Raw genomic sequence first — 27,422 nt, forward strand, 5'->3', positions numbered from 1 at the left:
TCTCACAAGATCTATTAAAGGCTCAATCTTCCATGAACTTTATGTCCCATCTTACTAGAATCTTCCTATTGCTAGGAATGTAGATCCTATATGCCTTGGAGGTCTCGCTATACCCAACAAGAAACCCCTTCTCTCTAGTCTGATCCAATTTGGCCTGCTTTTCATCTGGCACATGGCAATAAGTAATGCTGCCAAAGATCCTAAAGTGACTAACTTTTGGTTTCTTCCCTGTGAAGACCCCTTCTGGTGTTTTCTTCCCCAATGCTCTATGAGGATTAGTGTTTTGAATATACACTATCGTGTTACATGCTTCTTCTCGTAGAAACTTGGGCAAATCCTAGTCATATAACATAGATTTTGCAACCCCAACTATGGTTATGTTTTTCCTCTCCACTGCCCCATTCTGCTGTGGATTATACGAACATGTCCATTCCCTTCTGATGCCTTCCTTCGCGCAAAAATCTGTGAAGTGTTTATCAAGATATTCTCCACCATTATCTGAGTGAAGCACCATGATCTTCTTCCCTGTGGCATTCTCCACAAGAGCCTTAAACTCCCAGAAACGATCAAAGACCTCATCTTTGGTCTTTGAGAAGTAGATCCAGGTTTTTCTAGATTGGTCATCAATAAAGGTGATGAAGTATTTGGCACCATTGAGAGATCTAGTGGACATCAAGCCACAAATATATGAATGTATAAGTCCTAACACGCCATCTGCTCTGTTGTCACTTCTTGGGAATGCTACCTTAGCATACTTCCCAAGTACACATCCTCTGCACACATCATGGTGTTCTGTGCCAAGTTCTGGAACCTCTGTTACTATTTCCCTGAGCATCTTTAGTGCTCCATGGTGTAGATGTCCCATTCTCCTATGCCATAACTCATTCAGTTCCTTCCCCTTGCTACTGGCACTACCTATCAGTGCCATTGGAGAGTCGAGTTGCAACCTGTACAATCTGTTGCTTTGAACTCCAATCTGTCTTACCTTCTTCCATCTTGAGTGTTTGACAAACACTTTCTTCCCTACGAAGTGGATATCATATCCCTTATCCTGTAACTGGAATACTGAAATCAGGTTCATACCCAATCCTAGCACATGTAATACATTTGTAGCACTAGTGCTTGCTCCTGACTCCCTCTGAAAATCGATGGTACCTCTCCTTGTTGGAGTACACTTCGTTTTGTTTCCCATCGTAATTTGGAAGTCCATCTGCTCCTCCTTGTAGCTGGAGAAATATTCTCTAACCCTTGTCATATGAGTTGATGCTCCACTATCTATATACCAGAAACCTTGTGAAGTTGATCCTGATAAGCAAGCAAATTTGTCCTCCAACCTGGAAGACAAATTTGAAGCCTCCTGAATGTCAATCATGTACATGGTCATACTAAAGAATTCGCTCTGTGTTATTCCTCTTTTCACCTGACGCTGATTCTGCAACTCCAAATTGCAACAAAACCCTCTAAGTCCAAATAAGGAATCTGCTCAGCGAAAATCTGAGCTGCTGCTGTGAAAATTCGACTAACCCTGAATCCTACTGCAACCACTGATAATGTTTCTTCTATTTGTTAAATTAAGCAAACAAATTACTTGTAGTTTCTTACGGAAAATATCGAAACATATACACTGCAGCCTTCACAAATACAATATTGCGAAAGAAATAAAAACACTGGAAGAATAGATGCACACACACAATAATACACCATTATTTTTGGACCAATGTCCCTGTAAAAGCCCGATGTGGGAAAACCAATGCAACAACTGAGGGTTTGATTATTATGTAGTAGTAAATGTGAGTACAAGTCTATGGAAGCTCAAATCTAGCTTTCCATTAAGAGAAAATGTCTGACAAGAGAAAAATCTCACTTCCATCAGTGAGCCAACACTGACCTTAGCTCAAGATGAGCTGCTCCTTGTTGCCTCCGTGTCAGCCTTGCTTGGACCAATGTCTCTTTCACTATATTGATCAGTTGATGCTCTGGAAACTTGATCTTTTGGCCTCCGGGTTCCCACTTCGACTCCTGCCACTGAATCTCAACTTCTCCTCAGCAAAATACAGATCTCCCTCTGAACCTCTGTGCCACCTATCTACATTGCGTCAGCTTCTCTGTGGAGTACGTTGTCTCTCTGCTATGCACTCACTGGACTGGAAAAAGTTCCTTCGGGCCTTACTATCCCTTCCCCTTTCTCGCTGCTTCTAAACTACTGAATCACCTCCGACAACACACAACTGCTACTTTGGAGTTCGATTTCCTAGCAATATTGAATTCCTAGTGGCTCCAAGTGTGTTCTCCAATCCCCATCGAAGTTCTTCTTATAATCTCTCGTTGAGGCTTCAACGACCAATATTAAAACATAATCGATGGCTAAGATTAACTAGAAACGATCCATGTCTTCTTCTAGAAGATTTCACCATGACTTAATTAATACCCTTTAATTAATCAATTTTCCTAAGTTTAGGCTTAGGCACCATTAAAAAAGGATTAATTATTTTAATTAATTTGTCTCTAGGTGGAATTTCCAGAAATAATTTCAGGGTTTTTGAGAATACATGTATTCTAGCCTCTCCACCAACTTTCATGGCTAGAACACAACCGATGGTACAAAAATCAACACTCTCTCTTAGCGAGGAATGTGTTTTAGCGCTACAACCCACTGATGAAACACCCTGTCTATGCACCACCTTCTATTACACTACTGATGTCTGGCTCTGCTTCCCATCAACTACTGGGCAACTATGATTGCTGCATCTGTGTTGTTGCTAACTCTGCTGAAATGTTGCCAACACTGCATATGCACTACAAACTTCTCCAACTGCTACTGCTACTGCTACAACTGCAACAGAAAAGCATCCAAAATACTGAACCAACTGTGGTTAGTATGATGCATCTGTCACCCGAGCTCTGGCTGCTGCTAGAGTCTATGCTGTCATTGAAGCCTCTGCGCTGCTACTGACTCTACGCTGTCATTGAAGCCTCTGCACTGTTGCTAACTCTCCTCTGTGCCAACTACATTGTTGCCAACTCTACACTGTGTTGCCTAGTATCTGACCACTACTAGCTACTGCATCTATCACTTTAGCATGAGTCTGATCTCCCTAGATCCAAAAGTATTAGCTTCCATAGGGTTTCTCCCTCTCTTCTCCTTTGCGTAGCTATTCGCACTTCCTTATGGAGTGATAAATCCTGCACATAGCTACTGTTGCTCTACTAGGAAAATTCAAACTTCTTGGCTAGAAGTTTCCTGAGGAAATAATTCCCTCAGTGTGTGCTCTTCCTTCCTCTTGACGCTATTTGCACTAGCAAATTGCTGCAAAATCTGCGTCCTAGCTGAAGATCTTCTCTGCAAGGAAACTGTTGCTACTCCCTCTGCCTCTGGTCCTCTTTGATTTGGAAAATATTATTCTTTGTCGACTCACTTAGAGAATTAAAATTTCCACGAAAAGCTGACCCTCCTAGCCAAGGAAATACGCAGCCCCTGGGTTTCGAATTGTTGCCTACGTAGAAATTTGATCATCCTTCTCCCTTTCTGCTCTGAGCTCTCTGGGTTATGAACTTTGCTCCGATACCATGTGAAAAGCCAGCTAACCCCAAATCCTACTGCAACAACTGATAATGTTCTTCTATTTGTTAAATTAATCAAATAAATTACTTGCAGTTTCCTATGGCAAATATCGAAACATATACACTGCAACCTTCACAAATACAATACTGTGGAAGAAATCAAAACATTGGAAGAATGAATGCACACACACAATAATACACCGTTATTTTTGGACCAGTGTCCCCAGAAAAACCCGATGTGGGAAAACCGATGCAACAATTGAGGGTTTGATTATTATGCAGTAGTAAATCTGAGTACAAATCTATGGAAGCTCAAATCTAGCTTTCCATATAGAGAAAATGATTGAGAAAAGTCTAGTGAGAAAAATCTCACTTCCACTGGTGATCCGACTTGACCTTAGCTCAAGATGAGCTGCTCCTTGCTGCCTCTGCGTCACACTAAGAAGATCTACGTCAGCCTTGCTTGGACCAGCTTCTCCCTCACTCTGTTGATCAGCTACTGCTCTAGAAACTCGATCTTCTAGTGTCCCGGCTCCCACTCCAGCTCCTGCCATTAAATCTCGACTTCTCCTCAGCAAAATATGGATCTCCCCTTGAAGCTCTGTGCTACCTCTCTGTAATGCATCAACCTCTCTGTGGAGTACGCTGCCTCTCTGCACTGCACTAACCAGACTGGAAAAAATTCCTTTTGGCCTTACTATCCCTACCTCTCTCCCACTACTTTGAAACTATTGAATCACCTCCGACAACACACAACTGCTACACTGGAGTTCGATTTCCCAGCAATATCGAATTCTTGGTGGCTCCAAGTGTGTTCTCCAATCCCCATCGAAGTTCTTCTTATAATCTTTCGTTGAGGCTTCAACGACCAAGATTAAAACATAATCGATGGCTAAGGTTAACTAAAACTCGATGTATGTCTTCTTCTAGAAGATTTCACCGTGACTTAATTAATATCCTTTAATTAATTAGTTTTCTAAGTTTAGACTTAGACACCATTAAAAAAAATTAATTATTTTAATTAAGTTGTCTCTAGGTGGAATTTCCAGATTCATTTTTTGGGTTTTGGAGAATACATGTATTTTAGCCTCTCCACTAAATTGCGTGGCTAGAACACAACCAATGCTACAAAAATCAACAACTGTTGCTCCCTCTGACTGCTGGAATTACTAAGCTGGGTAATTCGACTTTTTTGCAACCCTACAACCTGAAAATCAATTTTCCGCCCCAGCAATTCAGCTTGCCTGTTTGGGTACTATGTTGCGTTTAAGAATTTCAGCTTGCTTCTCCCATTGAACAACGATTTTCTCGCCTTCGCTTATGAGCTTCCTGGATGATCACTCAAGCTCTGATACCATGTGAAAATTTCATCTATTGTAGTGACTGGAAATTATTCTCCTAACTGTAAATTTAATGATGTAGTTTATTTGATATGGCAAACAATGAATAAACCACTACTGCAATTTTCACCATAAAAATACTGTGGAAAATAAAATACTAGAAACTGAGAAATTCTAGCACACACACAAAAATTTAACACAGTTTTTTTTGGACAATTGTCCCCAGAAAAACCCAACTTGGGAAAACCAGTGCAGTAGATGAGGGTTTTATTATTATTTTTCAGCAACAAATCTGAGTACATTAATTTAAATGCTCCACTGGCGATCTAATCTGAGAAAAAATACTAGCAAAATTATTGTAAGAATTTTCTCTCACACCACAGATCCTTCTGCGTCAACCTCTGCGAAGATCCATTGGGAATTTTGCACTCCCTCTCACTGCCTCTCCCGGAACTGGAATACTTCCTCTAGAAATGTTGTTGACTTCCTCTTCCACCTACTACTCACCCTCTGGCTGTATCTTCTTTGCTGAGTCTCTACTACTAAGAAAATCGAACTCCTTGGGCAACTGAGTATCCGCACTGGTATTTTCTCCATCACCACATCGATTTCTTCTTATATCTTCATGTTGGGACTCCAATGATCAAGTTTAAATCTTAATGGATGGTTCAAATTATTTCTAAATCGATCCGTGTGAGTTTCTAGAGAATTTTCACCTTGACTTAATTAATTCTGATTAATTAACCAGTTTTCTTAAGTTTAGACTTAGGAAACATTAAAAAAATTGGTTAATAATCTAATTAAGTCATCTCTAGGTGGAATTTCCAAAAACGATTTACGGGTTTTGGAGATATCATGTATTCTAACCTCTCCACCAAATTTCGTGAGTAGAACACATCCGATGCTACAAAACCTAACATGATGAATTTCATAGAGATACTCTCGCACTGATTCTTCGTTGACCTCTGCACTGTCCTGGCATGAAAGAATCTCTCAATACTAGGACCCCAAGCCATCCTATCCCACTTGAAGCTCCCCTCGCAACAGTCACTGTTGTGCCCGGTATAAGTACCAAAAGTCCCCTATATTCCATCAGTGAGTAGGGGATCATGATAACGTGGCACTATGCCCAACTCCTCGTGGAGTTGTCCTACCACGTAGGCCATCCCATGCACTCCAAGAGTATACTCTCGAAGATACCACCCAATCCCTGATTGATAGTGTCTTGCTCACGTGAGCTTCTGCTGATATCATCCTGCTAGCCCATCTGCCATGCTAATGAAGTCCCCCATGCCATCAACGAGTCATCAAAGCCCAATGGAATATCTGAATGATCTTCCAATGTAGAAATCGCTCATCCCCAAGGGTAGCTGTACTGCCAAGTCCTATGATGCCCGGATCCCATGCTATTCTAAAAAGGGTGCCACTATGATGTTGCTGCGCAATTTTGATCATGATAGTATGCCCCTCATGCTCAAGTTGTATCCACCTCTCCTGGGACCTGATGGCAAAACATCTATGGAGTCCCAACGCATCTAGACCAAGCACCTCCATGATGTCACCTCCTACCCATCCAACACTCACCCTGATCCGTAGCGATAACAAGGAAAACCAACCTTGCCATGCGATCAAGGCCTCAACGCTCCCCCACATGTCAAACCAAGGGTGAGTTGGGTCATCCCCCATCCTGATCCCACTCACCATGAAGCAGAGTGTCCAATCGACCAACCAAACCCCTGAATCCCACAGCCAGAATGACTATGGCATAGTCCTAATAGCTGATGGAACCAACTTGTACCATGTCTCAGGTCCCTGTGTGTAATCAATATATGAACCCCATACATCACAAACCAATTTGGTGCATGTGACACAACCCTGCGCCTGCGATACCACACAGTGGGATCTGTCATCCTGCCTCATAAAAGTGCTCCCCAATACTGCCTAAAGTCTAAACATCCGCCTGTAAGTAAGGTCCACCAACTATTGTAGATGCTCCAGAGACACCTCAGAATGTCTCACCAAAAGGGGGATCATGTATCACGCAGAGTGTGGGCTCAAGGGTGGTGCAAGTGCTACCTTTACAGGAGATCAGACTACCCCAAGCCTGCATCCACCAACTCGTGTCCTGACCATATGCCACAACTGGAAAAGCCTCTCTCCCAATGCTTTGTGTCCTGTACACCTGTCTCAAATGAACCTCATGGGTCTTATTGCTCTTGATGAGAGCATCAAGAGATGATATCCAAGTCTGTTGTGTCAGTGTGCAATGTTGGAGAGTGATAAATGGAAGCTCACTATCAACCCTATGATCAAATCACTCTTCAAATCTGAGTGTGCAAAACCCAATGGTGTGCTTGATGCCCTCATCAGGATATCTCTCTGGCGACAACACTGACAACCTATTGTGCATCATCTTGCTTAGTTGCACACACGTACGTACCCCTACACTCCTCTACATAGCACTAAAATCCGTGTCACAAATCCATGCACCCATGGGTACCAATGCTCAACGCCATGCCCCCATGTACCATAGGGAATCCCATACGTGGCCATGCAACCACCACATTGCTAGTACACCTACCATGAAGTGATCTACACCTCCTCATCTGCCCGGGTAAACCTAAGCAGCCTAACTCCACACTTGCTAAAGGGGATATCTTTGCTGTGCCAATCTTTGGTGACTCCTGTTCCCAATACCCCAATGGGAGAACATCGTCTCCATACCATGCCCAGTCCGGTGGCCTACCTATGCCACCTCCTCCCACCAGCTGTTACAAGAGAATGCTAATCATCTTGCGACCCCATGCGCAACCAACATTCCAATACAATCCATGGATCCTACTCACAAACCGCCTACACGCTAATGCTGACTGGAATTCCCTTAAATAATGTATGTGCTCAATCACTGGGTCGACTACCTCATCAATGCCATAGCCACCCCACATGTCTGATATCAGATAGGGTGCTCCACCTGGATCCCAATGCTAACCTGGGCCTCCAGTGCCCTCAGTGTCTAAGAGCTCCCACTGAGCTTTACTCAAGACTATGACCATCTCCATGAGTCCACTCCACTCCACCAGGTACCAACCCAGAATCGCTCGCCATCCAACCCCAAGAGAGGGACCGAAAGCACAAAATCTCGCACATAGAACAACCCTGACATGCAGATGTTGCGCCTTGTGCAACTCCAATTGTTTCATCCCTCTATCTAGGTCAACACATGAGATCTGACTAGGTAGCTTCGTCTACCCCTCTCCAATGGGCAAAGGTGACCCAATAGTGTTGTTAACTTGGTCATCCCCTCTGGTATGTCTAGGCAACTCTGCCTCTCTCAATCCAATGCATAGGGGTGGGCTGATAATGCTGTAGTGTGAAAATTCTATCACTGCAACATCTGATTTACCTTGCTTACTTATTTCCAATAAGTTATTTACGAAATTCCTTCCTTAAATATTAAAATAAATTCCGCTGCAGATATCACACAATAATACAGAAACATAACACATGCAGAAGAATCGACACAAGTATTTTGGACCATAGTCCCCAGAAAAACCCAATGTGGGAAAACCGGTGCAGCAATGGAGGATTTTATTATTCAACAATTCTTCAATACAACAAGGTGCCCAATTGGATTATGCAATAGAGAGAAAAATTTCTCCAGCACTTTTCCCACTCCCAGCATCAGCCTGGTTGACCTCTGTGTAGCTCCCAGACACTCTGCGTCAACCCTGGGCCTCTCTGCGTCACCCACACAAGCCCCCTAGTGACTGTGTAATCTCCTGCTGCCTCTGCATCTGTGCTGGTATTTTGTGGCTGATCCCAATTCTCTATTCTGTACTTGCTGCCTCTTGCTGCTCTCCAGACCACTAGTTCGAATTTCTCAGCTAACCCCGCTCCAAAAATCAAATTGACTGGTCTCCCTCAGTGTATTCTGCAACTGCCCCTCAAGCCTCTTCTAAACTTTTCTCGTTGGTCCATCAATGACCGAGATTAAATCTCTAATCAACTGCTAAGGTTAGGTTTGGCTTGATCCATAACTTTTGGACCATTCTAATTCAGTTCTATATTAATTCACATTAATATTTTATTTTTCTGAAGTTCAGACTTAGGAACTCCATTAAAAATATTAATTATTTTAATATCTTCCAAACAGGTTAGATTCTTCCCAAACCATTTTTGGGTCTTGGAGATCTCATGTGCTTTTAGCCTCTCCACCAATTTTCGTGGCTAGAGCACATCCGATGCTACCCCAAATCAACACTCCCTCTTAGCGAGGAATGTGCTCTAGTAATACTCCTCACTGAGTATCACCCTGATCATGCAACATTAGTCCATGTGTTGATGCTAAGCCTCCCTGCCCAACATCCTCTGCTTTGTTGCATTCTATACCACTGCACATGGCTCTGCTACTAGCACTGCTGCATCTGTACGGCAACTCCCTCTGCATCTGTGTTGCTACTGGTCCTTTTCTCCCAACATTGTAACTGCATTGCAATTCCCTCTGCATCCGTGCTGCTATTACCCCCATTTCTGCTACTGAAACGGGTTCTTTATCATCCCCATCTTTTCCCTAAAGTAATCAAAGTTTGTCCTTCCAAGGGCCTTGGTGAGGATGTCCGCCACCTGTTCTCCTGTAGGAGTGTAGCTCAATTGTACAACTCCTCGTTGGACACAGTCTCTGACAAAGTGACACCGGATATCAATATGCTTTGGCCGATCATGAAACACTGGATTCTTAGAGAGCTTGATGCAACTCTGATTATCGCACATGATCCTAGTCGCCTCCATTTTCCTTCTGAATAAGTTCACAAGTAGTTTTATAAGCCATTAGGCCTCCCATGAAGCTGTGCTCGCTGCCATATATTCCACCCTAGATGAGCTCAGAACCACGAACTTCTGTTTGCTATTGCACCAGGAAGTCATTCTTGATGCAATGTTGAAACAATACCCAGAGGTACTTTTTTGATCCACTGAACTTCCTGCCCAATTTGCATTAGTAAATCTACTCAATCTGATATGCTGACCCTTGGTGTACAAGAGACCATAATTGATTGTTCCCTGTAAATACCTGAGAACATGTTTAGATGCTGCCCAATGCGCCCTCTTTGGTTCCACCATGAACTGACTAAGGGTGTTGATAGCGTAGCAAATATCTGGCCTGGTATTGACCAGATACATCAGGGACCCTATGAGCTACCTGTATAGGGTGGGATCAACATCCTTGTCTTCTGATGCATCAATCTTCTTCCAGTTGATGATCATTGGAGTAGCCATGGGTCTACAGTCCTACATCATGAATCTTTTCAGGATTTCTGTAGCATACCTCCCTTTCCCAAGGAAGATCTCTCCCTTTTGTTGCCAAACTTCCAACCCTAGGAAGTAATGCATTTGTCCCAAATCCTTCATATCAAATCATGTGGCTAGATTATTTTTGTAGTCCCCAATGAGCCTAGATGATCCCGTCAAAAAGAGATCATCCACATACAATACTAAGATTAGCAACTCATTCTCTATAACCAGATAGTAGAGATTCGGATCCGCGTCACTCTTGACAAATCCCATCTTTTGCAAGTAGCCATCGATTCAACCATACCATGCTCTAGGTGCCTGTTTTAGCCCATACAAGGCTTTCTTCAATCTGCATACATGAGACTTCTTCTCATGTGTCTCAAAGCCCTTTGGGTGTTCAATGTATACCTCTTCTTCTATTACCCCCTTCAGGAACGCCATTTTGACATCCATCTGATGAATCTCCCACCCCATCTGTGTTGCAAGAGATATCACGGTTCTAATAGATGTATACCTGGCTACTGGGGCGAAGGTCTCTTCGTAGTCAATTCCTTCCTTTTGAGCATACCCCTTAGCCACAAACCTGGCCTTGCATTTCTCAACATTGCCGTTTGCAGCGTATTTGATCTTGTAGATCCATCTCGGACCTACTACTGATCTGTCTTGAGGCCTAGGCACTACCTCTTAGACATCTTTCACCATTATGGAGTTGTACTCCTCTACCATCACATCTAATCAAACCTGATGTTGAGTTGCCTCCTGGAAATTGGCAGGCTCCCCATCCTGAGCTACTAATGCTTGATATCTATCTGACTATTTTCGCTCCCTCTTATTGTTTCTTGGCACACCGATGAAGTCCTCTGCATCTTGTGGAATATGACGAAGTTCCCTGCTAGTTCTTCCCGTGCTAACAGGTGCTTCTGTTAGCTCCTCCTCATCTTGTGAATCTTCCTGATCCGAGAAAGAATTCTTTACTTCTGTTGGTTGAAGAGGTTTCACCAACGACTCTTCTTTTGATGCTCCTCGAAAGGCATCTCACGAGATTTTCTGAAAGTCCTGTCCTCCATGAACTTTACATCTCATCGAACCACTACCTTCCTGCTCCCTGGAAGATAGTTTCTATATGCCTTAGTGTTCTCGCTATATCCCACTAGATATCCCTTTTTTGCAGTTTGATCAAACTTTTTCCTCTTTTCCTTGGGTATGCGACAATATGCTAAATTCCCAAATATCTTGAAATGACTGCCTTCAGGCGTCTTCCTTGTGAAAACTTTCTCTGGAGTAATCTTGCCCAACGTCTAATGAGGAGTCCTGTTCTGAACATAGACTATTGTGTTGCATGCTTCTGCCCATAGGAATTTTGGGATATCCTGATCATACGTCATGGCCCTAGCCGCTTCTACAATAGTCTTGTTCTTCCTTTCTGCTACTCCATTCTGCTCTGGATTGTAAGCAGTTGTCCACTCTCTTTTGATGCCCTCCTTAGTGCAAAAATCAGTGAAGCCGTTATTGACATACTCTCCATCATTATCTGAGCGCAAAACTTTTATTTTCTTCCCAGTCAGATTCTCCACCAGAGCCTTGAACTCTTTGAATCGACAGAAAACCTCGTCCTTGGTTTTTAGAAAATAAATCCAAGTTTTCCTTGAGTGGTCATCAATGAAGGTGAGGAAATACTCGGCACCACCAAGAGCTTTGATGGACATAGGTCCGCAGATATCTGAGTGTATCAATCCTAGTACACTCTTGGCCTTGTGTGTACTCCGAGGAAATGCTACCTTGGCATACTTTCCTAGAGCACATCCTCTGCAGACATCATCTTGTTCCGTACTAAGATCTGGAACTCCTGTTACAGTGCTTCTAAGAATTCTCAGAGCCCCATGGTGCAAAAGTCCCATTCTTCTGTGCCATAGTTCGTTCAAGTCCATGTCTCTATGACTGCCTATTAGTGCCATTGGTGATTCCGATTGTAATCTATACAAGCTGTTACTTTGGATCCCGATCTGCACTTTCTTTTTCCAGCTCGGGTGTTTGATGTATATGTTCTCCTTGACGAAGCAGATGTCATAGCCCTTGCCTTGAAGTTGCGACACAGAAAGTTCATCCCTAATCTTGTTACATGCAACACATTTGTAGCATAGAACTGTTCTCCCAATTCTGTTTGAAAAACTATGGTACCCTTCCCTATTGGAGTACACTTTGCCTTGTTCCCCATGGTGATCTGAAAGTTCATCTTCTCTTATCGATATTTTGAGAAACATTCCCTGATTCCCGTCATATGCCAAGAGGCTCCACTGACTATATACCATACTTCTGGTGATGCAGAACTAGTCATACAAGCCACTTCTTCTTCCAACCTAGAAGCCAACATAGAGAAATCAAAATCTCTTTCTTTTGTGCAATTTTCTAAAAATCTGTGTGAGTCCCCTGACGTGGATGTCTTTGCATTATGGTCTCGACCCATAACTGATTTTCCCTTCCTATCTTTGATAACTTGGCTTTGATACCAAGTGAAAATTCTATTACTGCAACATCTGATTGACGTTGCCTACTTATTTCCAATAAGTTATTTATGAAATTCCTTCAATAAATATTAAAATAAATTTTGCTACAGATATCACACCATAATATAGAAACAAGCACATGAAGAAGAATCGACACAAGTATTTTGGACAACAGTCCTCGGAAAAACCCAATGTAGGAAAATTGATGCAACAAGGGAGCATTTTATTATTCAAAAATTCTTTAGTACAATAGGGTGCCAAACTGGCTTACCCAACAGAGAGAAAAAATTCTCGAGCACTTCTCCCACTCCTAGTGTCAGCCTAACTGACCTCTGCGTAGCTCCCAGACACTTTGCATCAGCCCTTGCTTGTCTGCGTCAGCCCTGGGCCTCTCTGCGTCACCCATGCAAGCCCTCCAATGACTGCGCAGTCTCTTGCTGCCTCTGTGTCCGCCTTTCTTGCCTCTCCGTTGGTCTTTTGTGGTTGATCCCGATTCTCTATTCCATACTTGTTGCCTCTTGTTGCTTTCCAGACCATTAGTTTGAATTTCTCAGCTAACCCCGCTCCAGAAATTGAACTGACTGGTCTCCCTCAGTGTATTCTCCAACTGACCCTCAAGCCTCTTCTTATACTTTTCTTGTTGGTCCATCAACGACTAAGATTAAATCTCTAATCAACGACTAAGACTAGATTTGGCTTGATCCATGACTTTTGGATCATTCTAACTCAGTTCTATATTAATTCACATTAATATTTTATTTTTCCTAAGTTTAGACTTAGGAACTCCATTAAAAATATTAATTATTTTAATATCTCCCAAACTGGTTAGATTCTACCCAAACCATTTCTGGGTCTTGGAGATCTCTTGTGCTTTAGTCTCTCCACCAATTTTCGTGGCTAGAGCACATCCGATGCTACCCCAAATCAACAAGAATGTATGTGCTTAGTCACTAGGCCGACTACCTCATCAATGCCATAACCATCCCACATGTCTGATATCAGATAGGGAGCTCCACCTGGATCCCAATGCCAACCTGGGCCTCCAGTGCCCTTAGTGTCTAAGAGCTCCCACGGAGCTTTACTCTAGACTATGACCATCTCCATGAGTCCACTCCACTCCACCGGGTACCAACTCAGAATCTCTCGCCATCCAACCCTAAGAAAGGGATCGAAAGCACGAACTCCCACACATAGAACAACCCTGAAATGCGGATGTTGCAGCTTGTGCAATTCCGATCGTCTCATCCTTCTATCTAGGTCAACACATGAGATCTGACTAGGTAGCTTCATCTCCCCCTCTCCAATGGGCAAAGGTGACCCAATAATGTTGCTAACCTGGTCATCCCCTCTGGTATGTCTAGGCAACTCTGCCTCTCTCAATCCAATGTGTAGGGGTGGGCTGATAATGTTATAAATCTTGCCAGCGCGCCCCTGAAGCGAACTGTGTTGGAATCCCAACGTGTAATCTCTATGCTGCCCCTCATCAATGGCTAGCCCAAAGGATGGCTGCACATCCTCCTCCATCATGGGCTCGACATGAGCCTCCAATTGCTCCTCCATAGACAACGAAACACGCAAGACATGCTCATCAGTCAGTTGTAGGTGGCTTCCGTTTTGAAGCTCTGCCATAGACCGAGATGCCTCATTAATGGATACCTCATTAATGGGTGTGTTCTCAATTGCCCACTCCTTTGTCTATTGGGGCTATCAAAGGAAAGTCCAATTGGGGTGACTCCTACATCACACTAGGTGTATCCTCGTGCTCCTCCTGTGTGCCATTAACCTCATGCTCAACCGGCTAGAATGTATCTAGATGAACTCCCTCCTCCATGGGTATGTTCTCTCTCATTTTGTCATTACTTCTGCCTCCCATCTTTGTGTCTACAGTATTACTACTAGTGTTTTGTTCAACTATCATGCTCCTCTTATTTTCTTCATTTGCGGGTTGAAAACTACTATTTCTTCTTGCTGCCCTTCTTGGCAACACTCTTCGAGATGCCCCGCCAATCTCTCGATGCTCCTAGTAACATTTTCGAGTTTCTCCTGCTGAGATATTGTTGAGCATAAGTTCAATCTGGAGAATAATGTGGGACTAGTGTTTTAGCCTTTGGAATTCTGATCCACAACAATACTTGAGCATTTGTGTGATTTAGACCCACAGCTGGCCAAAATCATGCTTTGATACCACTGTAAGATTCCTAATGGAAATATACAATGTTAAAATAAAGCAAACATAGCAAAACACATACAAAAATTTACAACACATTTAACAACCATAAATCTTCATGAGCTGCGTTGATCTGATCCATTTTATTAATCAATAAGAGGGTACAATGTGGTGCTGGAAAGAGCTGACCCGGGCTTGCTCAAGGCAAGCTAGCTAGCCCAAATGAACAATAAGAAATCCCTCTCAAATCTGCTGCTACTCTCTCCTGGCTTTGTGCAGAAACTGCCCAGAAAAATATGCTGCTGGCTACAAAGAACTAATGCTAAGGCCTCCTTAGATGCTCAGAAAATTTTGGGAAATTAACTTCGGGATCTCCACCAATAACCTACAAAATCCCATGAAGGAATTGACCAAATGTTGCGTTGGAATTTCAGTCCAATTTTTCCCTAGCTCCTCTAGTTGTTGGCTAAGTTGGGGCCCCTGTTTGACCCTCAAATCTACCCAAAAAATTATGCCAAATTAATCTTGGCCTCTCCTCACTAAACCCAAAAAAAATGAGAAAGGGTTTGTCCTAGTTTTGATGCTCCAAAATTGACCCCCAAATGCTTGGCCCTCCTCCACAAGCAAAATATGTAACCTATAGCAAATGTTGCATTTGCTTCTCTGCCAAAATGTTGGAAAAGGCCGCACAACACTTCCGCAGAATCCACCTCAAGTTTCAGCCCCTAACTCCCTTCACTCCTCAACCTCCAAGCGTGCCCTCTTCAAGAATTGCGCAGTCCCTGTGTTGTTGCTGCCAATCCTCTCCACAAACTCGCACCCCTTGCTGCTAGTACGAACTGGTATATGTAGGATTCCCTCCTTGGGTTGGCACTCGAAGTCCACCGAAGAAAGGGTTGAGATCTTTGCTCGAAGACATTCGTGTGCTAAACAACACCGCAAACTTGGCTTCAGCTCAAGCGTGCTATGTCAAAGACACAATTTTTGAATAGATGATTGAATGACCAAAATGAGTGCCTCTTGCTCTATTTATCAAAGAGCCTCCAAGATGACCATATGGGCCCAACTCGAATTTCCTCACCAACTTCGCTCCAATGAGAGAGTCTTCCACATGTGGGCCATAATTCTCCATGGAGTGGCCCCCATGCTCCACTAGAGCCACAATATTTCCCATCCTTCCTAATGTTTGGGCCCCCACTTAATCCCAAAATTCATGCAGGACCTTTGAACTCACATCTCTTAAGTGCAAATATGAAATAAGACAAAATTGGGCAAGATTGATATTTCCCTTCAACCTGTTGTCTAAGGCAGGGAACCTGTAACCAAATGGAGAATGAGAGGTTTGGAATCGCTAATGATTGTAAGCTTGGAGAACATATTAGAAAGCACTAGGGATAATCCTTGAAACAATGCATAAGCTTCTGTTTGTTATTGGAACTCGGGCCTAGACCCCTAGAGCCTATATTGTCTTGCCCAATAAGAAAACTTTTGATTTATTCTCATTAACCACTGTCTTGCATCTTCCATGTAAGTGTTCAAATCTAGCATTGTGTCTTACACCGAATGTTGAGTCAATTTTGGTGTTAGAGTCAAGTCATTTGCAAAGTGGACATTAAGGAGTTGGTTACTATTTGGTTAGCAAATGGATTTGATTTTCTTTTGCATTCTTGCCAATGGGCAGCCTTGCAGGATGGAACACTGCAATGTGTTAAGACTCTCATAGTACACCATTTGCAGTAACTTGTGCAGAGAATTGTGGGAAGAGAGTCTCTACATATTGATGATACATAGTACCAAATCTCAGCCAATCTATCATGTTGAGATTGAAATTCCATTCCATTCCATCACAAGCTTTATCATAGTCTATTTTTAAAAGAAGGGGCTCTTGGCCAATGTCCTAGGCCCACTCAGAAGAAGGGGCTCTTGGCCAATGTCTTAGGCACACTCAAGGTTTTTCCCGTTGCGAAGGTTCTTGATCTTCATATTGAAATGTTATCTCCCAGATTGTTAGGCCAGAACAAACAAGCCTTGTGCAAGGGAGATTCATCTTGGATACTGTCATCGTTGCTTGGGAGTCAAGGGAATGGGCTAGAGAATCCAATCAAGACTCCCTTTTTTTTTCAAAATAGATTTTGACAAAGCATATGATAGAATACTTTAATGTTTGTGTTCTAAATGATGAATCTGACTCTTAATTATAAAGTGAGTTAAGGTTTTCCTATTTCTGTTCTTTTTTTTGTTAATCTTATTTTGATTGATATGACTTGGGATAGAGCACGGCTGTATTGGATATGGATCCTAACTGTATGCAGGTAGTATCCAGAAAATGGGCATGTATCTGGGTTGTATATATGGCATATCTGACCAGTAATTGTACTGGATATGTGATGCAATGCATCTTAAGCCTTTGTAGCCATATCCAGTAACTTAGGTATCCAAACATCATTCCCTTATGAGTGTACATGACCTTCATTGGTGCATGCATGCAAGAGCACAGTTTCAGATCCTGTTATCCTATCTATTGTGAGAGCACCAATGGAGATCCATTCCATTGTCCGTAGTGAAAGCTCTCCTAGCAATGATAGACTTGAATAGAACCACCCTTGCCTATGATGCAACACCTATTGCATGACAAGACGGATTGCAAATCACAACTGATGGCTTGCATCGCTTTTGATCATTGTGTTTATTTGAAGGGCTAAGCTTCTTTGTTTGATACTGAACTTGCATTATTTGATAAATATTGGTTGAATATATGCAGCCATGGCGTGAAAAGAATCGTCGTAAATGGTGCCTGAAAGTGACTTTACAGTAGTTTAACCTTGCACAGCTTCCACTCATTCTAATTTAATATATTTTCATTTTTGCAGCAATTCTTGATATAATTTTTAGTTGGAAGGCCAGAAAATCTATGAAATGCACTCAGATTCTGAGATATTTATTGAAGGTTGTGGTTGCCGCTGCATGGGTTATCATTCTTCTAGCTTGTTATGTCCATACTTGGGAGAATCCTACTGGTCTTGTCAAAACTTTCCAGAACTTTGCGAGCGGGTGGAATTTCCCTTCCTTGTATATTTTAGCTGTTGTAGCATATTTATTGCCTAATGTACTTGCGGCAATTTTCTTTATGTTTCCCATGCTGAAGCGGTGTATTGAAAGGTCAAACTGGCGCATTTGCACTATTCTGACATGGTGGCAACAGGTGCGCATGTTATAAAACTGTATTTTAACTTTTAACGTCCCACTGAAAATTATTTAGCTTTGCAATATTTATGTTTCTTAGATTGCCTTAAAGCTGGGAAAAACAACTCCTTTGGTCTTTGAGAAACAGATTCTTTTGTTGAATATGATAGCATGTAAATTTAAAGTACCACTTGTCATAGTACAGTGTTAATATCTGAATCCTCAGTACAGATTGGTTGATAAATCACCTTATTTGTGTAATGAATGCAAATTCCATTACTGTAATAGCACTATTTGGTATACTCAAACAAATCTATCTCTGGTCATTTGCAGCCACGTCTGTACGTTGGACGGGGAATGCATGAGGATTTGTCCTCTGTTTTCAAGTTAGTTTCATTATGATCTTATTGCCAACTGTATTTTAATCTTAGAAATATAGTGGTTTAGATGAAATTTTAAGACTGCTTTTCATATTTATGTTTCATGTTTGTATCTTTTTGATAGCTTATTTGGTAGATCTCCAGGTACACAATGTTTTGGGTTCTACTTCTTATAAGCAAGTTTGCTTTTAGCTACTACATTGAGGTAATAAATCATCTTCTATTTGAGCAGATTTTACTTTGAAGAAAAGGGTTCTATATACAATTTGAGCGGAAAGATAGCATAGGAAAAAATATTCATTGAAATATTGAGAATGCAAGATGCAGTGGTTAAATTTAAATTTGAAAGTATAATAGTACAACATGAACTACACTGGGAAAGATTTATATAAAACAATTAAATTTTTTATACCCAATTTTTTATTATATCCAAGTGTCCGGGGGTTGAAATTCATATCATATATTCTTTCAGATAAGGCCCCTGGTTAAGCTTACAAAGCTGATCATGCGGATGAGTATTGGCAATTATGAATGGCATGAGCTTTTCCCACAAGGTGAGAGTACTTATGAAGTAAGCTTAGAAGTCATGTATAAGATTCACTTTCACAAAAAATATATTTTGCTAATGTTGCTTTTCTCCATGTTGCAGCAGGAAAGAACATTGGGGTGGTGATTTCTGTATGGTCTCCAATAATTCTTGTGAGCACAGAAGTCAAGTCACAAAATTATGTTGTTATGGTTCTAAATTGTTCAAGTATTTGTTGTGTATGTGGATTAACAATATTCCATATTGGGCTATGCACCTAAGCTAATTATTTATCTTTAGGTCTATTTCATGGACACACAAATTTGGTATGCCATCTTCTCAACTATATTTGGTGTTATCTATGGTGCCTTTGGCCATCTTGGTGAGGTGTGATTCTTTTCTAAACTCATGTTTAGTCTTTCAACTAAATTTGAATCAAACTTGTAAAGAGGACACAAATCATTTCAAGTTTTGAGCAGTCACCTCATTCTCTCTTTTAGAAGCATGCTTGACTTTCTTACTGCTCTGGATTCTGCTTGTGGCTTTCATTTCCAGATACAAACATTGGGGATGCTAAGGTCTCGATTTCAATCTTTGCCTGAAGCTTTCAATGCATGTCTGGTGCCACGAATGAAGGAAAAAGAGCAGAAAAAGGGTTTGAAATCTTTATTGCCACAGATGTTTGAGCAGGTGAATTATTGCTTTATATATACATAAAATTAGATATTATTTTCTGGCTGAAATAAAATTTCCATTGATAATCAAAAGGTCAGCTACAGGTGACATAGTACAACCATATTCACCATGAGAGCTTGATCTCTAGGAGCTCCTATCTGGGAGACTTCCCTACCTAAGCTGCCTACAGTCCTACCATATGACAACTTACCCTTTTTTAGTAATACATGGCTGATAATACATACAAAAACTTCAGAAGCCTTTGCATATAGGCAGGTTACAAGCCTATAGAGACAGTCATTAACGGAGACAGAGAGCAAGTAGAGGCAAAAAACTATCTCAGCACAACCATTACTTCTTAGATTGAGGTTTATCTTCAATATTTGGTTCACATCACTCTCAAAATTTCACATAGATTTGTAGGTGGCATAGTGCTACTACGTGTCTGGTCCCCCATTTTGCGTAGCTAAGAATTCCTTGGAGAAAATATACCAGCTTCCTAGGACACCCCTTGGGTTTCCTGGAATCAAACAGAACAGAGGATGAAATAACCACAAGAGAAGAGTGATTGGGAAAGAAACTTCAAGCTGCTATCCCTCTCTACCTTCGACCTATCTGTAAATATTAAGTTGCCATCCATGGGCATTTTGGGGACTGCATTTGAAGAGAGAGACTGAAGGATTTGGCCAAATGATTAGTTGGTTTGAAGGATAGGCATGAAACCTGGGTTCATATCTGATCCTTGTGCCATTGACTTGGCTATTGAGAGACATCTTCTCCTTGGCCTCCAAGAGTCTCAAATTATTGGCTTCATCCCAGCCATGTAATTTTGCATGGGATCCAACTTTAGATACTCGTCCGGTGCCACCTGTTCTGTGCTTGTCTTGAATTGAATTTGAAGATCAAAGAACTACCGTCCTACAGTAGGACTGAGCTTAAGGGCCTAAAAGATTATCACACCACATGGATGTTGCTACATCCTCACCCACTTCTTTGTCATTTGGTAGATATATGCTGACATTCATGGAAATCTGTAGTCTCTTCCTCTAATCCTCACTCTCCGAAATATGTTCTCTTCCAAGTTCATTGTTCCCTCTTTCTTGGAGTCAACAGCATGATTCGCTTGCAAGTCTGCTACCGAATTTTCTGATATACAAACGTGGGAAAGCTGAAGTTTGTGGAATGATTGGATAGCTGATCTGTGCCAAAGGAAATGGGGAAACCCGTGCCCATTTAGTTTTTGCCAAAGAAACAAGGAAACATGTACGAGTTTCCGAAGCGGGCACGGGTACAAAACATGACCCCCCAAATTTAAAGTTTAAACATTATGATCAAATTTACATCACAATTACTCATGAATGATCACATAATGAAAATAGCAATATCGGAATATCCAAAATCAACCTTTATTCTATATCCAAATCTCAAAGTCAGTGTTTATTATATATATGAGGCTGCAAGTATTATAAAGACAAGAGACTAATGTTCATCATCATAATCCTCATAAAAAATAGAAGTTGAAGCATGCTCAACAATGGATGGTGGTGCTGAAGAAGATGATGGGCCAATTCCACTTCCAAGCTGGACCTCAATATTCAGGGAAGCAGGAGAGAGATCCAAATCAGGGCTTTTTGGATCCACATCCCATTCTTTAGAAGGACCATTGCTATATTCTAGACCCCAATGAGATGCAAGGCGAAGGTTGGAGTGCACGTAAACAAAATCCTCTACCTTCTGTGAGCCCAACCTATTGCACTTCACAAAATGAATAAAACCATAGGTGCTCCAATTCCTTTCTGCTGATGAAGAGCTTGCCACTTGTGAAAGAACACGAATGGTAAGGTTTTGCAAATGTACACCATTTGCTCCATGTCAAATCCACCACCTAATTGGATTCATCGTGCTTCTCTCCTCCAAAGCTGATATATTTGAATAATGATCTAATCCTGCAGCAAAACTAACAATTCTTCCTTTACCTCGTGTAGATGAGATGGAAATATTCTCGTAAGGGCTTTTTTCATCCCATTAGCCACCTCTCTATCTTTATGAGGTGCCTCCCTCTTCCCATTGCTTTGGGCAATAAGCTCCTCATCATAAAATTTGGGGTTCAAGGCATGTGCTAAAGTGTGCAATGGAGTGTTGAAATTGTTCCACTATCAACAATGATTTTCTTGACTAAATCAACAAAATGATCATCAACAAACGAAAGTTGTGGAGACTCTTGTGAAATGATTTCCATAGTTTTCTCAACCATGGAATCCATGCCATCATATACCTCTCCTAAGAAAGGTTGATCGATGTTAGCATTCAGAAGAAGCTCAAATGTAGGGGTTGTGATCTTTAGCAAGAAATCTATCTTGCTCCACCAATCCTCATCAAGGCATAATCTACGCACCATATATCCCCGCTCTGAATCTGCTTGTCTCCACTCAACCCAAAGTTGACTCACCACCATAGAAACTAATGCTTGCTTAATCTCAACAAAGCGATGCAACATCAGGAAGTTTGAGGCATATCTTGTCTCAACAAATTTTAACAACTCCGATTTGGAGTACTCTTGAAATATTGTTTGCGATTGGTGGTGGTTGATGATGAATTTAACGATCTCCCTTGCTTCCCCTGTGATTTCCTTTATCCATGGAATTTTGTTGTCGATTGTGAAAATTCCATAAACTGGAATCCCTACTGCAACAACTAATTCAACTTCTCCTATTTGTTAATTACTGAAACAAATTATTTACTGCTTCCTATAGCAAATATTGAAGCTAACACATTGCAGCCTACACCAATTAAATAATATGCCTAAAACAAGAACAAGTTACAAAACAATAGAGAAAGATACAACACAAGTGACACAGTTATTTTTGGATAAATGTCCTCGGAAAAACCCAATGCGGGAAAACCATTGCAGCAGATCTGAGGGTTTTATTATTAAGTTGAAGTATTTCTAAATAAAATCTCTGGATGCCCTCTCGGCAATCTAGTTATAGAGAAAATCACATAGCAGAAGAAATTGGTGAGATTACCTCACTCTACGCTGCAAGTCTTGGCTGATCCGATAGCTGAGCTGCGAGTTCCACGACTACCTCTGCGTTGCCCCTACTTTGGCCCTGTGTCAGCCTCTAAGTCACTGCATTAGCTCAACTGAGAATCGATCTGCCTTCAGAAGCTTTTTCTAGCCCTCCCAGCTCAGAAACGTCAGCCCCTTCAACAAATTCAGACCCCTTCGCTAGAAGCTACTGCGTTGCTCTGCATGGGGCTTGCGTGAACCCTTCCTGGCTCTGTGTCACCCTCTTTGCCCTCTACATTGCCTCCTTTGTGTGTCTCTTTGCCTTTGTGCTAAGTATTCTTGGCTCTGGAGAAGATCCTCCAGCCAAACTTCCTTTGCCCCTCTCTGCACAAGCTCACTATCGATATTCTCCTGGTAGGTGCTCTGCTTCAGAAAATCGAAATTCTGAACTCACTCTGTGTGTCTTTCCAAATGACCCTCAAGCCTCCTTAAATAATCTCCTCATTGACATTCAACAACCCAGATTTAAAGCTAATCAATGGTTAATATCATTTCTGCTTGATCCTCGTCTTCTTCCAGAAGTTACACCCACAGTTTATATTAATACCCTTTAATTATTTTATTTTCCTATGTTTAAACTTAGTGTCCCATTAAAATAATTAATTACTTTAAAAAACTATTTCTGGGATTTTCCAAAACGCTTTCTGGGTTCTTTGGAATACATGTGCCTAAGCATCCCTGCGAAATTTGAGACTTAGAGCACATCCAATGCTACTTGAAATCAACATCAATCTCCTCTAAGTTTAGATTCAGATTATGGACAATGTAGGGTGTCCAAAAGATGTGGTCATACCTCCCCTCAATAATCAAACCTGCAGCTTTGCAAACTGGTGCATTATCTGTGATAACTTGCAGCACCCTGTTAGGCCCTGTTTGTTGAATAGATTTAATAATAACATCAGCAATGAACTGTGCATCTTTTACCTCTCTTGAGCAGTCTTCCACCTTTAAAAACATTGCTCCTTTGGGGGAAGTGGCAATGATATTTATCAATAGTCTGAAACTATGGTAACCCCAAAGCTACTCGAGGAAGAACGAATTGGTAATAAGATATCCTCCACAAGCTCCTTCTCATTTTTGAGAAGCTGAGTTTTGAATTTATCATAGTTGGGCCCCTTGTACCCTTGAGGAGCTTTGTTAATTTCCCTTAACATATTTTGCCAGTAAGGAGAGCGAACAACATTGAATGGGATACCACATGCATAGATGCACCTAGCCCCTCTAGAATTAATTTCTTCTCTCACTTGCACATTCACCAATTTAGCAATTTTGCTATCCTTAACTAAAGTGGATGCCCCTCTGGTATTTTTGGATGGTGGTTGTTCATGTTGTTGAGTGGCACTGACTCTCCTCTTCCTTACTTCAATGACAATCCTTGGCTCAATGTTAGGTGGAGCTTGAGAAGTAGCTTGACTAAGCTCATCATGCCCTCTTCTAATTCCATTTGCCTCATCTTACTCTCTTTGATATGCCCTCCTTGCTAATGGGTTTGTTTTTTTGTGCAACCTGCAATCCCCTGTCCTCCTCCATGCAAAAGAGGTGCCTTCACTCTTCGGTAGGAGCCCTTGTACGAATTACTGCAAAGATTACATCGCCATTCCCTTGAGCCACCACCTCCACATTTTTGAAGCTTCTGAACATGCCTCCAAAGAGGATAATATTCAGCCCTTGGGTTGGACCTGGGGCTTGAACTTGCACCTTGGTTGGAAGCCATTGTTGCAACAAAAAAAAAAAAAAAAAACTGTAAAGAAAAAACGTTTTTCATATATTTGGAAGCATAAGCCCTCGAAAAATAGAAGAAGTAGTAGGAAAAAACTAAGAAAATGGATGCTTCTTACCCAAATTATTTTTTTGTAGCTAAAGCTACCCCAAGATGCCAAAAAAGACGAGAAATATGGCTGTAGCCGAGACAAAAACCAAAAATGTCGTAGCCGGAATCTCTGCGCTCCAAATTTACTGCTGAAATCTCTTTCTCTTTCTCTTGCTACTGAAATGTTGAAAATGCCCTAGTTGAAACCACTGCTCTCTTCCTCTTTTCTCCTTGCTGAAATCGTCTGTCTCCAAGTGAAATGACTTGCTTAATTCGTGTGATGAGGGATTGAGGCAAGAGTCTTTTTATAACTTGAGAGAGGCATCTAGAAGCATCCACAAGATATTTTATTTGCCCAATCAAATATTAAAAGAAAAATACTAAAAAAAATCAAAAAAAGTGTTACTTTAAGTGGAAATGTTGTCGTATGGCCTGGAAACTCGTTTCTGGCTGTACTGGCCACGTTTCCCCAACGTGAAACATCGAATACAGCCGGAAATTCATTTCCAAGCCATACCGTACGCATTTCTGCGTTTCTGTTTCAGTTTTGGCCTTAAATGCCCTTGGGGATATCGTTTCCTCCAACATAGGAAAAATAACTAGGGCAAGAGAAATTATGGAGAAAAATGGATGAATTGGCCACCAAGGAGGTTTATTTTGAGGCAACTTGATATATCGTTGCCAAGAAATTCCTCTCCCAAGCAATTTCACTCCAAGCCGTAATTGAGCTGCTTATACTCAACAGGGTTGAATTTAAGAAGAGAGAGAAAACAGAATTCAATGTATGGATAAAATTTGACTTGATCACCAACTAGCCAAGGCCAATGCCTCGTTCTTGGGTTGATGGACTCTATGGATGTTTAAGATTAGCTAGATCTTGCAAAGGAGTAGGGATATTTTGATGCCCTAGCAACGAAACACTAACTGTTATCTTTGTGAGCGATCAAAGGCACTTGGGACAACTACAACAAGAGTTCACCAAGGGGATTACCATTCACATTACACATATGAATAATGCATACAATGAGGCTACCTAGATTCTATACAATTTATCCTCAATAATCAATGGTGCAATAGAAAAACCCTAGATAACCATTACATTCCATACATTAGACATTAAAAAAAAAAATCTTGAACAACAAAGATCATTTACATGATGAAATGCATGAATAATCCATCATTGATCCAAGATAAATTTTCCAAAGATAAGAAAATAACTCCTATTGTTTTCAGGATTGTACAGGCACCATGACAATGCTCAAGACGGGAGTTGTCACTCTGATCCACGTCCACTCTGTTCTCGATGTATCCCAGCAACAGGCTATGGGGGTAGTCCCTATGGAATGAAGTGAAAGAAAGCAAGTTGAGAATCAACTTACTTGGAAGACACGGATGAGTGGCCTAGCCACTTGGTTGAAATTAAGCAAGATTGTTGATTAAATTAGATTTTCTATTATGAGACCAATGCCTTAATGGGGCCACAAATTCTTGCTTCTTATGAATTCGAACCAAATGATCGGATGGACACCCACTGCTTGAATGATTAACTAGCCTATATGATATGCAAGTCCTAGGACTTATGCGAGATGTAGTGATCTTGGTAAATTTTAGTTAAATGCCTAGTCTAAGTGTAACCTTCCTTTAACTATGTTGAAGTGGGCTCCAAGGTAGGTTGTGGGAAGGAGGCTAACAGGAAGCAGACTAGGGCCTGATTAACGATACCTTCTGTTAGGCTTCTATCACCCAATGTCTCCGGCGCTGCAGAGACTGTGGCTCTGACGACTGCAAGGTCACTGTGTTAACCACCGAAGAGTTGCTGAGGCCCCTCAAGCTAAATAAAAAAGGTTGCCATATACCTCTATCAACCTACCTTATGTTAGGAGGTAGATTATTAATGCAAATCTAGATCTAGTATGCTTATGCAAGAGATTATGAGTGAGATTTATCTTCAGTTAAGATTTTCTTAAGTTGTTTAAGTACTTAATTATAATCGTTTTAAGAGTAATTAAACAATAACGAATTGCAATCTTAGACAAGATAAAATGCTTAGAGATACAAGTGTAAATTTCAACAATATTCCACAAGATACAAAGTAACCCAAGATGCCAAATGCTTAAAATAGTCAATCAAGATGCTGATCACATATTTATACCAACAATACTACTTCAGAAAATTCAAATCTTATCAATGTTGTAACAACAGTGCATAAACCACTTCTAATGATGAAACTTGCCCAATACATAAAACACTGAAATTTCAATGACCAACAAATGTACTTCAGCCTGCTTATATCACTTTAAGATGATGAATTCAGTCAAATTTCAGATCTGATTTCTTGATTTACAACAGTAAGTAATGACAGATCAACAAGATAAAACTGCCAAAAATAGATGGCCTCTATGCCCAAAAATAGTAAAATGCACTTGAACTTGAAAATTTCGATTTTAGGGAATTTAGAGAGTTTGACTCAGCAATTTTCAAAACTGATATGTTTGTTACAACAGCGAGTTAACCACAGATCAGCAAACTAATCGAGCAAAAATAGATGCCCAATATTTCCAAAAATATATATTTTTTTGCCAAACTTGAAAAAAAATAATTTTTGGAGTTATTTAGAGGATGTGATTCAAAAATTTCAGAACTGATATGTTATTATAGTAGTGAAATAGTGATAGATCGGCAACCCAACAATGCTTAAGACAAAACCTAATACTATTTTCTCGAAATTGAAAATTCCAGTTCTTGGACCTTATTAAGTATTTGATTAAGAAACTTTCGAATTCCAGATAAGTTCAGTTATATAGAAAAATCCAGCGAGCTTAAATGTTAAATCTAGGCCAAAACTCAAATACCCAAGAGGCCAAAATTTGTGAAAATGAATATTTTGCAATTTTAAATGATCTTGACCATTTAGTTT

General features: G+C 41.0%; 1 protein-coding gene across 3 annotated transcripts in view; it reads left to right on the forward strand.

Moving 5' to 3' along the window:
* LOC149169173 (callose synthase 3-like) overlaps window positions 1-27,422 on the forward strand; it is a 333,109-nt gene that overhangs the window by 166,785 nt on the left and 138,902 nt on the right. For 2 of the 3 annotated variants that reach the window (XR_016259780.1, XM_089428592.1), the window contains exons 15-21: window positions 17,732-18,063; window positions 18,378-18,430; window positions 18,569-18,629; window positions 18,897-18,978; window positions 19,074-19,123; window positions 19,251-19,337; window positions 19,506-19,640. Coding sequence is in view for 2 of the 3 variants with exons in the window: in XM_089428592.1 (XP_089284718.1) it covers window positions 17,732-18,063; window positions 18,378-18,430; window positions 18,569-18,629; window positions 18,897-18,978; window positions 19,074-19,123; window positions 19,251-19,337; window positions 19,506-19,640 (800 nt within the window). In the remaining variant the exon portion in view is untranslated. The remainder of the gene's footprint in view (window positions 1-17,731; window positions 18,064-18,377; window positions 18,431-18,568; window positions 18,630-18,896; window positions 18,979-19,073; window positions 19,124-19,250; window positions 19,338-19,505; window positions 19,641-27,422) is intronic. The other variant, XM_089428594.1, reaches the window with a different exon arrangement.

The sequence above is a fragment of the Pinus tabuliformis genome, chromosome 4_2, assembly GCF_031772625.1.
Source record: "Pinus tabuliformis cultivar Carrire ecotype Pingquan chromosome 4_2, CPIR1, whole genome shotgun sequence".
In the NCBI taxonomy this organism is placed as follows: domain Eukaryota; kingdom Viridiplantae; phylum Streptophyta; class Pinopsida; order Pinales; family Pinaceae; genus Pinus; species Pinus tabuliformis.